At 39.5% G+C, this 13722-nt stretch overlaps 3 protein-coding genes across 3 annotated transcripts in view; all 3 read right to left on the bottom strand.

The window, feature by feature from the left end:
- vars1 (valyl-tRNA synthetase 1) overlaps positions 1-1280 on the bottom strand; it is a 41893-nt gene extending 40613 nt beyond the window's left edge. Inside the window, exon 1 of the mRNA XM_033980437.2 lies at positions 1190-1280. The gene's annotated coding sequence lies outside the window, so the exon portion shown is untranslated. The remainder of the gene's footprint in view (positions 1-1189) is intronic.
- Positions 1281-1834: 554 nt separating this feature from the next.
- LOC117383936 (uncharacterized) lies at positions 1835-7484 on the bottom strand. The gene is made up of 3 exons (XM_033981184.2): positions 6922-7484; positions 5772-6626; positions 1835-3781 (listed from the first exon to the last, which is right to left on the bottom strand). Exons 1-3 carry the CDS (start codon positions 7207-7209, stop codon positions 3218-3220), a joined length of 1707 nt encoding a protein of 568 aa, XP_033837075.1. The 5' UTR covers positions 7210-7484; the 3' UTR covers positions 1835-3217.
- A 745-nt stretch (positions 7485-8229) lies between these two features.
- ino80e (INO80 complex subunit E) lies at positions 8230-12604 on the bottom strand. The gene is made up of 8 exons (XM_033981144.2): positions 12545-12604; positions 12216-12298; positions 12062-12132; positions 11802-11854; positions 11627-11705; positions 10231-10345; positions 9928-10026; positions 8230-8818 (listed from the first exon to the last, which is right to left on the bottom strand). Exons 1-8 carry the CDS (start codon positions 12570-12572, stop codon positions 8621-8623), a joined length of 726 nt encoding a protein of 241 aa, XP_033837035.1. The 5' UTR covers positions 12573-12604; the 3' UTR covers positions 8230-8620.
- Between the last annotated feature and the right edge of the window lie 1118 nt (positions 12605-13722).

The raw sequence follows: 13722 nt of genomic DNA, 5'->3' as shown, positions 1-13722 counted from the left end.
AATAATAATAATGCTTTAATTTTCTAACTGTGATGCCCCCCTCCGTCTCGTTAAGGACTGGGTCGGCTAATCAGGGCCACCTGGCTCTACATAAATGTGTCAACCACTAATGTTCTTGTCCTCTCTCCTCTCCCCAGGACGCCGTCTGGTGACCTGAGATGACCCCACAATGCATCTTTAGCGCCTTTGCACATTCTGTTATTGTAAAATGTTAACAGGTGATTAGTCTGTAAACTAAAGCCCATCTTTTGGCAACTTCCCGTGTCAGTCTCTGTTTGTCTTGAGTCATGGGACACTTACTTTCATTTTGGTCTTTGCCAGTTAGATTACCTTTTTTACAAAATATTTTTCGGCAAAACTTGCACAGGTGTAAACAATTAGACAGAAACCAGATTACGCACACAAAATGTAAGTGTTCCCACAACATTTCAATTATTTGTGAACTAATCTGAGAATACTGTGACCCAGACAAGCCCCCTCAAAAAAATGAATTAAATGACTTTATTTTTTTTTTAACTTATTTTACTTTACCAATTATGCCTCCCCTCCCTCCTTTATTTTTACTTATTTTTTATTTTATTAGTAAATTTTATTATATTTATCTGCTGTCTTATTTATGCATTTACTTTGTATATTGATTTTACTTATTTTACTTTAGCAACTATGCTGAAAAACTTTAATAAAAAAGATCATTAAAAAACAAAGTAGACACTAAACTTATAACACAGATATAGTTTGAGACTCATGACTAGGGCCAACATGGTCCTAATCTAGACGTTACTTAAATTTGTGGTTTGCTGTTGAAAGAACAAGCCCAAAACTTAAATTTGTCTATGGAATATTACCTGTATTATTGAACATTTAAACTGGTGTGAGCAGGTTGTTTGAGGGTTTATGCCTTTGTTGTTGTTTACATGAGCCACAGACTGTAAATGGAGGGTTATATCCTAACTAGTTCCTACATAACAAGCTGCTTTAATTATGTGGAGGACTGATAAACCAGCTTTAGCCACCTGTCAAGAGAGGACAAGTCAAACAAGCTACCTAGCCTTCAATTCATCTCAACAAGGCAAGTTTGAATGAGTGCTGCCAAGGAAAGACTCTCAACTTTACTCGTCTTAAACTGCAGGATTTGTTATCGTTTTATCAGGGCAATAACTTTATGATAGTCCGAAAGAGCAGCACTTACCTCTGAATGAAAGCGAGACCCGTCAGCTTTAGCAGGACGCCGCACGCTGCCACATGAGCGTAAGACCCGCCTCCTCGCGTCTGATGCAACCGAGTACTTCCGGGTTTGAGAGGCACTTCCGCATTCGCACAAAATGACGCAAAATAACTGTAATTTTTATATTTTTTTTCATTTAATGTATTTTTTTTTAACAAATATGTATGTTAAATAATAAATACCCATTAAATTATAAGTTATTCTCCTGACTATTTTAATTTTGACTACCGTTTGCGTAAGCTAGTTTACAGTGCTAGCTAAACAGGATAGCTTGGTGTTTTGTTATTTTTCTATGTATAGTGACATCTGTATTTATTTATTTACTTTTTTTTTTTTTTTACTTTTATTTATATCTGTACTTTAGTCAGATAAGGTTGTTTTAAATGTGCTATATAAATTAACTTGAATTAACTTGAATAAAAAACAGTTACATGGTTTTAAATGTGTTTATGACATTACTACCATCATCTTACCTGCTCTTATAGTCCTACCTGCTCTCTGTAAAAGCACTTTCTGAACTTATCTGTGAAATCTGCACATAGCCTACTATTTCTACAGCAGTTGGACAACTAGAGAGAACTCAACTTTAGTGAACAGAGACACAATATTTCCTGATGATTCGTTCAGTTCTTTATCCAAATGCAAAAGGCAACACGAAGAACAGTTTGTAAACAAGAATCTATTAAGACATTCATCGAGGAAGTGCTGTTCCAGAGTCATTTTGATCAGTTCATTTGCTGTCCCAATCCTTGCAGCAAAACAAATAAAAGTTCACGTATGCAGCCTGCTTAAAGTTTTAACACTAGGAGCAAATTTCACAGGAATCACAGTGTGTTTAGCTAAGCAGGTTCTGTTTATGTCTCCTCATTTGAAGTGAAATAAGGCTGCGTTCACACTTTCACACACACCTACACACACATTGGGTTTCCATTTCTTAGGCACATTGCATCGACTTATACATTTATTTCCTGGACACAAATTCTAACCTTAAAAGTTTTATATTATGCAAAATTGTTATAGAATGTTGCTCCCTCCTCAAAAACAGATCTGGAGTTGTGCTTTTGTTTCATTCACACATATTTGAGTAACACTTTATTAATCTGTCTACATCTCCAAAGCTAAAAATGCTCTGTTCCACTTTGTGATGTCATCAAGTGGTAGTTTTCATGTTAACAGCTCCTTTTACCTTTAGTTCAGTAGAGATTGTCCATTCCAGAGCTGCAATGATTCAAATGATTCTAGAAATGAAGGTGTGTGGAGTTTAAAAACACAGTGGAGCACTTCCTGTATTGCCACATGATGACATCACAAGGTGGGACAGAGTGTTTTCTGTCTGAGAGAAGAACTCAGCTTAAATTAAACAACATGTGTGAATGAAACAAAACCAAGTCTGGGTATGTTTTTGATGAGGAAACGATATAACATAGATCAGAAAATAGTGTAATATGGGCCCTTCGTTACCATGGTTACTATTGCCTAAACTTAACCTAAACTTTAACCTTAACCTATTTTAACTTATGTCTGAACTTTAAACCATGTTGTTGATCTAATAATAAAGGATTTATGTGGTTTTTGTTCCCCAAATAAATGTGTGTGCAGATTTTGGTCCCTATAACACACACACGAGCACACACACACACACCCCACACACAAACAAACACACCCCCTACACACACACACACACACACACACACACACACACACACACACAGTCAGGTCTGATCCATAGTAAAAAGCTAAAGTTAAATCTCACTGGACGAAACGCTGTAGGACTGAAGACGTTTTGTCCAGTTGACAGATTTAACTTTGGCTTTTACAAATAAACCCGGAACTAAACCAGGACTAGACCAGGATTAACCAGGATAAGAAGAAGATCAAACCATGACCAAAACCAAAACAAAACCAAACCCAGATGAGTGTGAACGCAGCCCGAATTCTTCCTTTATGACACAGTAAATTATCTTTGCAACCCTTTGAAAACTGAACACGTCTTTAGTCCGTTTGCTCCGGAAGCACAGCGGGAATGATGTCCAGTGTCTCTTGATTTCTGTCTCGTTCGAAAGTATCTCCGAGTATGGCAAATATAATATCAAACACCCCTTTAAAAACCCTCCATACAACTTTAAAACAATATCCTACCCCATTCCCACTTTTCCATGCTAGTTTTCCAAACCCACTTCCCACAGCGCTGGTCTGGCTCCCCAACTCTCCCACAACGGTCCCGACGTAGTCCCCGCTCTGCTCCACTAACCTACCTCCAAAAAACTTCGTCACCCACCAGGAATTATCTAACATGTCACCAAAAATTCCCAGAGTGTCACCAGCTAACGTTCCAATCCCAGTTACTCCAGTGTAACAGCTACTGAACAGCGCTCCCCCCATTGAGGAAGCGCAATAGTAAATTCGGGAGAAGCACGCCTCTCCTACGTCGTAAACTAGCCGGAAAGCCGAGCCAATTCCAGAAAACACGTCTGAGATCAGAAGGTGGAAGACGGAGTAAGTGTCTCCAGGCAAAGCAGACAGGACTCCCAGATCCTCCTGAAGAACATACGACACCTATGGGAACAAAAAAAACCAAACATTAGCATAATAAAATGACAGCACCACCTGCAGGGTAAATACCTCCAGCGAGACACACCCCATTCCACGGGCGGGGAGGGGTGGAACATGTACCTGCGCTCACAGTGTTCCTCACTTTTCCCCTGTACAATGTGATGTATATGTTCCAGCATTAACATAACATATTTAGGTTGAAAAACATGACATAACGTCTTATTAAAAAAGGAACAGTATGTGATGTTCAGGAGGCGGCGCAGCACATGTTTGATCCTATGGGAACTGAGCGTTAAAAACATAATTTGGAACATTCACCGTGACCGAACACGCTTTTATATTAGTCTGTTTCTAAGTTAAAAAGGTACATACTGAGGCTTGGAGCAAACTTGTCTTTTTTTGGAGTATAATAATGATACTATTCTGATTCTAGGCTAAAAAGTTACATACTGAGCTTTACGCAAACGTGTCTTTTTTGGCGTGTAATAATGCCATCTTGTATTATTAATCATGTGTATGCTGAGGTGGGCAGTACTCATTTATATTTACTGTAGTATCTTTTTTTTAAATAAATTGAACTTTTCAGAGTATTTTTTAGACTCCATAATTTTACTCTTCTACTCCTACTACTCCTATACACAGTGCAGCAGTGCTTTTATTTTCTATTTCCGCTCTGAATTAGTCGATAAACTCTATAGACTTTACACATGCGCTCATCTTATATTAAAACGTGGAAGAATCCCAATACTTCTGCACCAGGATGTGAAATGAGAGGGTGAGTCAGGAGGCTGAATGTGGGAGACGCACAGGGTGAGGCAGCGACGGATCAGAGGGAGAGTTTCTGTTGTTACACGTCTACAACTGTCTAACTGTTTAAGTGTTTATGTGTTAAAAAGGGAAATGTTTCGGTAGTTTTGCCCCGATGAAGGTCAAAGCATTGGTGTTTTAACCTGACCTGCCGTGTGGTAATAAAAGTATTTCTGAATCTGATCCCTGAACTGAAGAGCACCATGTATGTTTAAGTAGCCCTCCTTTCTGAAATTGTGCTGTTTATGCTTTTGTCTGCATGAATCTTCACACTGAGGAGTTCAAGAGCCGGCGTCCTGTTGGTGTCCAGAGTCGGGAGGAAACCGGGAGGAAACCGGGACGAGACCGGGACAAAACTAGGATGAAACTGGGATGAAACTGGGACTAAACCAAGGCTAAACCAGGACTAAACCAGGACTAAACCAGGACTAAACCAGGACTAAACCAGGACTAAACCAGGACTAAACTAGGACTAAACCGGGACTAAACTACGATGAAACTGGGACTAAACCAGGACTAAACCAGGACTAAACCAGGACTAAACCAGGACTAAACCAGGACTAAACCAGGACTAAACCAGGACTAAACCAGGACTAAACCAGGACTAAACTAGGACGAAACCAGGATGAAACCAGGACTAAACTAGGACGAAAACGGGACGAAACTGGGACGAAACTGGGACAAAACTAGGATGAAACTGGGACTAAACCAAGACTAAACCGGGACTAAACTAGGAATAAACCAGGACTAAACCAGGACAAAACATGGGGAATCAGCGTTTGAGTTTTGTGCAGTTAAAACATGAAACATTCTTCCTGAACATGTGACACAGGCCTCTACTTTGATGTTTAAATCCAGACTCAAACGGTTCTGTTTATCTGTTCATGTGACTGACAGGGTTTTATTCTGCCTCTTCTCTTTTAATGTTAATTTTATGAAGATTATTTATGTTTTCATTTGTTGTATTGTGATTTTAATGTCATTCTTATTCTGTAAACACTTTGAATGACTTTGTGTATGAATTGTGCAACAAATAAACTTGCGTTGCCTTTATCCCTCACTTTTTTTTTTGTTATTTCGTCTTATGTTTTGATTTGTTTGATCTGAGTACCGCATCCTCCGAGTTTATCAGCATCTTTCATGTTTTATACAGTGTCTTTATATTTGTTTACATGTCGTGCATCACCTGCCCTGGGAGTTCAGTGATCGTCGACACCACCGGACGCAGAGGGGCCTTGAGGATGGACAGAGTGGTGGAGAGGATGTAGAAAAACGCACTGGTGGAGTTATCGTCTTCCTCCTGCTCCTCCACCCGCTCCAAGACCAAAGGGGCGTCTGATGGAATAGACCTAGACTTAGACTCAGAGGATGTCACTGCTGATTCTTCCTCGTCAGGTGAAATTTGATCTGCTTTTGCCGATTCAGCGACTGTAGCTTTTTCTTCAGCGGCGACTTCAGCGACTGTAGACGCTTGAGACTCGGTGCTGCCCTCTGTCTGCTCGCTGGTTGATTCTGTGTCAGGAGTCGGGTCACTCTGGGCCGTATTCTCTTCGTTACTTACTAAATCTTCTTCCGTAGCCGCCTCTGAAGCTACCGCGCTCAAAGTCTGGGCTTCGCTTTGAGAAATGTCTGCGATAACTCCTCCGTCCTGTCCTCCGCAGCCCTCAGAGAACAGCTCCGTCACGCCTAACAGCTCCTCCAGCTCCTTCACAGACACTTGCTTCTGCCCTCCCTCTGCGTCTCTGATAAAGGCCACGCTGGAGCTGTCTTTTCCCTCTGGAGCGGCGCAGCAGACGGCCGACCACAGCGGCTTCATGTCACACTGTTCTATTCCATCAGTCCCGAGTCGCCCGGCTCCGGTCAGGACGTACAGCTCGCCCCCCGAGGTTTGACACTGGGGGGCGACGTTCGTTTGGACTAGAGCGGTGACGGCTGAGTCCCATTCCTGCAGATGGGAGACCTCAGGAGACAGCTCTGGCTTGTCACTGTCCCCTGTGAGCAGAGCCGGGACCACCACATTGACACTTTCATCGTCTTTAATCTGTAAAAAAAAAAAAAACAAGTCAAAGTTTTAGAAGTTTGAAAAGACGGGGGAATGATTTGCCATTTTAAAAAGCATTTGGGGAGTCTGCATAAACATCCTTAACTGGTGCTAAATGATTCTGTCTGGTCCTGATTCAGACTAATCACTCACTCTGACAGATAAACAGTTGACACTTTCATTGAAACTGCACTAAGACGACTTGACACGCCATTACTGTAAATCATAAGAGACCTCCAACTTACTCCGTCAACTTGTCACAGCTTGAATTAATTTTGTTTTGATTTGTCCTTACCACAGGCTCTGCTTCTTCTGCTGCGCTAGCCGTCGGCCCGCTGCTCAGATGGAAGGCAGAGTAGACAGGGCTGCCGCAGATCGGCTGGTACAAAGTGGCGAACGACTGTCCCTCAGGTCTCGAGTGGCACAGCGGCTTTAGGGGCCCGCCGTAGCTGCCCTGGGGCGGGCTCTGTCTGTAGAAGCTGTGGCTGCACTGACTGAAGCCCGAGGCCTGGACCGGAGACAGGCCTGAGCCGAGCAGAGCCAGCAGCCACAGAACACCTGCATTGACAGCAGCAGGACACATGGTGGAGTGCTCGCAGTCCCCCTCTCTCTCCACACGCAGAGCTGGAGGGAGAGGCTTATGAATTATCCAGTACCGTCCGGTTATAGATGAAAACGATAAGGTGGAAACACAAGGCTTCAGTGATATCCTGTTGTCCCTACAAGCTCCTTCCTTTCTGCAGTTCTTCAGGACACAAGCTGTGCACAGACTGGATCTCTGGTGCAGCCAATCTTGCTTACTGCTTCATTTCCCCTCTCTGACAGCCTCACCCCCTCTGTCAGTTCCACCCTCTGCCTCTCCCTGTGGCTGAGGCACTTACCCCTCCCTCTGACTCTCTGTGGTTACACCTACAACTCTCACTGCTTTAGGTACACAGCCCAACCCTACCACCTTCTCGGACTGACACTTACCTGTAAGTCCGCATTCCCAAACGCTGGGCGCTGCACAGACAATACGGTGCGGTGCGATTTGTGAAATGCAAATTCCTTAAACTGTCAGAGAAGCAGGTTTAGCATGAACTGTTAGCAAAACCACAATAGATCATACAAATACAAATAAGCATAGTCATTTTAGAAAGCGTGGGTCTGAATATCACAACTGATAATGCAGCAGAGCAACAATAACATTTAAAACCAGTGCTATGCAAATGTAGGAATTCAGTTGTAAATCTGATCAAATCTTACAAAAATGCCTGTTGCAACATGATTTTGGCTTTTGTGTTTCTCTTTTTCTGAAAATATCTTCAGAAAAAACTATATTTGGCAGTGAGTCCTACCTCTGTCATGAAAGCTGAGCGGGTCCGTTGGTAGAATGAAGCAGAACAACCTTTTATAAAGAAAACAGAAGGCAACACACCCTCTGGACGTCTCTCAAAACGTGGAATGCAACAGCTACAAACCCCCTTTCAAATCATACTAAATAGTTTCAGTTGTGTTTTCTGCAGGTTTGTATCAAAAACACTGACTCTTATATCTCACATAGAGAGTCACAACCTGAAAACAAAACCATTATAATTCAGAAGATTTTAATATTTATGCATGAGAGGATTTATTTCGATTCAAACATTATTTTCATTTTGAATTAAAAAACATATAAACAGATGGATTTTGTAATGAGTAACAACATGTTGAGAATTTAAAGTTGTGCATCACTGATTTATAACTAAAATACTGTCTAGAAACGTTTTCACATTATGTTAAACTGTTACCAGCAGTTTGGGATTATAGTCTGGGATTATTGTTGTGTGAAAAATAAAATAAATGCATGTAATAATTCCATAATGAGCCAATGTTTAAAAATGATTTGTGAAATGTCTTTGCAGAGACTGTAGCTTCACCAATGTCCACCAGGGGGAGTTTGTCTCTCCTTTTAAAAGCAGCAGGAGGGTCAGAACAGTCCAGTTTGTCGGGCCCTTCAGTTTTGTATAAATACCTCACTCATTTGGGATATCTATGACTAGTTCTGCCTCGTCTGCCTCCCCGCGGTCATCGTCCACCCTGTCACTGTCTGCGTCACTGTCCCCGTCTTCTTCTGCTCCGTCTCCGCTGAGCATCTGCCGCGGGACCCAACTGAAGGGGGCGCTGGCGGCAGGCGAAGACGCGGGGGCGGAGGAGTAATTAGGAGCGACAACCTGCCAAGAACAAAAATACAGTTAACATGAGCAAAACTGGGCACAATCTTACAACAAATCTGCTTTAAAGAGCACTGTGGAGCTTTTCTGGCTCAGTTGTCTCCTTGAAGATGCTATTGCTTTGCCAAAAATGTTTCCCAGTATGGCATTTAACATATCTGTTGCCATGGAGACAAGTAGGTGACAGCACTCGGCCAAGTTACAGGTTAAATCTGTGGAGAGGAGAGGAGGCCGAGCTCATAGTAAAAACACGTTACATTTTATTTTTTATGTATATTTACTATTTAATGTATTATCATTATTTTTAGTAGTAGTAGTAATAGTAGTAGTAATAATAGCATTAGAGAAAGTTAATAATAACAGTAATAGTAGAGTTAATAACAGTAGTAGTACTTGAGAGTTAAAAATAATAGTAGTAATAGTTGAAAAAGTTAATAGTAGTAATACTAGTAGTAGTACTTGAAAGTTGACAATAGTAGTAATAGTAGTAGTAGTAGTAGTAGTAGAGTTGATAATGGTAGTAGTAGTAGTAAAGAGATTTAATAATAGTAGTAATAGTTGAAAAAGTTAATAGTAGTAATATCAGTAGTAGTAGTACTTGAAAGTTGATAATAGTAGTAATAGTTGTAGTAGAAGTAGAGTTAATAATAGTAGTAGTAGTAGTAGTAGTAGTAGTTGAGAGAATAGTAGTAGTAATACTTGAGAGTTGGTAATGATAGTAGTAGTAGTAAAGAGAGTTAATAATAGTAGTAGTAGTAGTAGTAGAAGTTGAGAGAATTAATAGTAATAGTAGTTGTTGTAGTTGTAATAGTTAATAATCATAATAGTAGTAGTATTTGTAGGAGTTGTAGTAGCTTTTGTTCCAGTTGTTCACATTACTTGTTCTTTTACTTTCCTGATACAACACACTTTCTTATTTGTGGGACTAATTAAAGTTTTCTATATAACATTATATTCACAACGACAAAAAGTACAATTAAATGTCAAAAATAAATATGTCAAAATTAAACATCTGCAAATGTTAAATCCGACGTAACGTGAACTAAAACATGTCACTTTAAAATACAAAAACGTAAAAATGCAGATGATGGACGCTCTTCCGCTCTCACCTTTCCAGTGGTTTCCTTCTTGACTTTTGCCGTTTTTGTTTTTCTCTCTTTCTTCACTCGTTCAGACGGAGGAGCCAAATACTCTGGTGGAAATGGCATCTACAACCATTCATGAACATCCCAGTGGCCACATGATGACACACGCACGCAAACACACGCATAAAAGAACACACAGAAATGTACAAGTGTCAAATGTTCAATGAATGACACCAGAGACCTTAAAACATCAACTAAAAAGTGATAAAAATATGAAGGGATGAAGGTGATATGGCCAGTCCAGCTGCAGAACAGTTATAGACTCACAGTGTTGAGGTAGGACCCAGAGCCTGAAGACTGCAGAGGATTCATACTTGACCGTGAGAGGAGGGAAAGGTGAGAGGATGAGGAAGGAAGACATGTACCAGGACTACTTCTGCGTCTGGAGAGAAGAATCAGTTTAATGTTAATCCCAACAGCTGCAAAGGAAAAATAAAATCTGTCAACTGGACAAATCGTTGTAGGTGTGAAGACGTTTAGCTGCTCGTCCAAGCCGCGGCTTGGACGAGCAGCTAAACGTCTTCACTCCTACAAGCTGCTTCTTCAGTTCTGGTCAGATTACTGCTGGACACCGCCTTATATCTGTCTGAAGGGAGGAGCTAATGACACTGAAACTCAAAAACTATTGTCTACAGTTTCTGTTTTCTACAAATAGAAATGTCTTCACACCTGCAAAGTTTTGTCCAGTTGATAGATTTTCTTTTTCTTTTGTGATGGATCAGACCTGGACGATTGAGGGATTACACAGAAATCCCAACAGTTATAAACCTTGCACTGAAAAAGAGTTGGTTCTCTACTATCAGACCCGTCAACAGAAATTTGGGGGCCTGGAGTAAGAAGCCGCACATGGGCCCTCTCTAATATAAATTAATAGGAAGAGGGTCTGGGCCACTAAAATCCTGGGGCCTGGGACAAATGTAGAAATAGTAGTATTAGCTTAGCAGTTCATATTTGTTCCTCTCTTGATTGTAAATGCTCCTTTTCAAATCTACTCAAAATCAAAATCTCTGGTAGAGAAAAAAAAGTATTTGTTGTTCACCTCATTGACTCGTCTATGTCAACATGTTTACTTGAGAGATTTCACATTTTGTCCATTTGAATTGGTACTTGGTAAGTCTTTTTTTTTTACATTTTCAACATCAACAAGGAGGTATTCATTTCTTGAACAAGGAGGTATTAATCTCTTCTATTTATTTACTGTGTTCACCTGAATGTAATTATTCCAAGATGTAACCATTATTAATTAGTATATGTGAGAGACATGGGAATTTTCTGTGATTTTGACATGATTGACAGACATGATTAATTAATTTACAGTTATACACTATTAGATTATTAAAAACATAATCATTGTGAATGGTTTTAATCATCATTGTGTTGAGGTTCACTGACACCTCCCATTGTTTTCATGACGTAATTTCTGAGCATTGTTATTTATGAGGTGGATTCGAATGCCCCACATTGTTTAGCTTATGGGCCTTGAACTACACTTCATTTCTTCAGTTCACGGGTTATGAGCAGGGGACCAGTTTTAAGTTTTTTGTTACTTTTTGTGGCTCTAAATAAATATCTCTTGTGAAAAGGACAACTTAAAGCTTCTTCTGTGCCTAAAAATTTCCAACATATATATATATTCAAGAGGTAACTACAACTGCCATCTTACTTTTTTGCAATTTCTCTTTCTCTCTCTCGAATAGGTGCCTCCCCTTCACTGTTTTCCGAAGAAACTGTGGCCTCTGAATCTATAGGAAAAAAACAAGATGAAGCAGCTCACAAATACAATATTTTACTCCTGGTGATATAAAATAAATATTATGACAGAACAAAACAGTGTTTACCAGAGGAGTCTTCGTCCACTCGCTCATATTGTAGTAATCTGTCTAATAAGAAACTACAAAAAACAACAACATATAATAAACTATTCACTATTTTGAAATCATTATTATTTATAGCTGATCTAAAACCTGAGGAAGGTCAGAGGAACTGAAACGTTGTACTAATAAAAGTGAAGCATGAGAGAGACAGTGTGCAGGAGTCTTCTTAAAACCTTTAAGTTTATATTCTAGTAATAGTTAATTATTTATCTGTTAATAATCACCTTTTGTCTCTGGAAACCTTCAGTAGTTTTCTCTGTGCTCTTCTTAACTCCTCTTGAAAGCATTCTTGTTCCTGCAGCCCAAAGCAAACCAAAACATAAACTCTTTATGATTTCAAAACATAAACTATTAGGCTAAAGTAGTTAGCATACTTACATAAACAAGAAACTTTAATTTTCTTTTAAGATTCTTATACTTTCGCTTGTAATCGACCTCGACGTCCGCCTGACCATTCATTTCTGTTAAATATCAGGCAAATAATGAGTGTGTTTTATTGTGGGTTTTACATGACAATCAGACACATTGTTAGAGTGAGATGCTAGCTGTTAGCTTGACTAGCGCGAGGTCACGTTGCCGCTAAAATAAACAAATAAAACGAAAAACGTGAGCGCGGACAGGGAGAATAAAGACATTTAACAAACTGCACATTATCAACAAAACAAACAAATAAGTGTAAAAGCATGTTTGATGCAGCGGTCACTAACCTCTGGTCTCAGTCTGTCTGTGCGACATGTTTCCTGTTTACATGATGACGTAGATTTTGTGCGCCGGTCTGGGGGCGGGGCCTGAGCGTCTGTTTCAGTAGGAGTTTTTTTTTTTTATTTCAAATATAAATCACTACATTTACACTTTATCAAATGAACAAGACTTGTGTAAAATACTTTTACTTTTTACTCTTAAAGTACATTTTTAAACGGGTACTTAAATCCTTTTACTTAAATAGATTTTTTTCTACTACAACTAGATATTTTTACTTGAGTAACTTTTTACCTCTGTATTTTTGTATTATTTCTACTTTTAATTAAGTAACAAAACTGAGTACTTCATCCACCACTGCATCTTTTTGGCATTTTGTTCAAATCTAGTCACTTATTAGTGTAATTTAAATTTCTATCCATTGGAACAACACAAAACTATTCTGATGAAAGTCACATTAATTACAGATTAGGAATATCAATGTTGTTTTCTTAGTAAAATAATATAAATAACCATTTTAAAATGTATTATTTATCCATCTGTTCATTTTCTTCCACTTATCTGGGGCCAAGGTCATGGGGTCATCAGTCTAAACAGGGACTCACAGACTTCCCCCACCCCAGACACTTCTCCATTCCTTCTTATTATTTATTTTTAACCAGTATTTTACCAGGCAAAATATGAAGAATAATCTTATTTTCAAATCAACACTCATTCTGCTATTTAAAATATTCATACATGTATTTATTTAGTAGTTTCGCAGTTTCCCTTTGATAGCCTGGTATTTTTATTTCAACCTTTTTGAGTTTTTATGAGCCCTTTCCTGCTATCGTTGTATAAATTACTACATTAAAAGCTAAATATTTCCACAATAACAACACAAACGCCTGCCACTTATGAAATACCATTTTACACTATTCTATGAAATGATTGCACTGAAACCTCTCCATCATTACAGCTCACCTTTGTACTTTTTCTTGTAGCACTTTGTGAGCTGCTCTTCTTCTTGGCTCAGCACAGATCCCTGCCAGGATTCAACCTATGAATTATAAATGAGGTGGATCAGTGCAGAGGAGAGTACTGCTTTAGTGAACGCACAAAAAGACGAAGCCTGTCCCTAAGTGCAGAGATAGAGATCCCACTGTATTTGAAATGTATAAATAGATAAGAGCGACGGTGGGCTCGG

Source organism: Periophthalmus magnuspinnatus, chromosome 16 (assembly GCF_009829125.3).
Source record: "Periophthalmus magnuspinnatus isolate fPerMag1 chromosome 16, fPerMag1.2.pri, whole genome shotgun sequence".
In the NCBI taxonomy this organism is placed as follows: Eukaryota; Metazoa; Chordata; class Actinopteri; order Gobiiformes; family Gobiidae; genus Periophthalmus; species Periophthalmus magnuspinnatus.
Note: the sequence above shows the minus strand (reverse complement) of the source record. Positions and strands in the feature narration are given on the sequence as shown.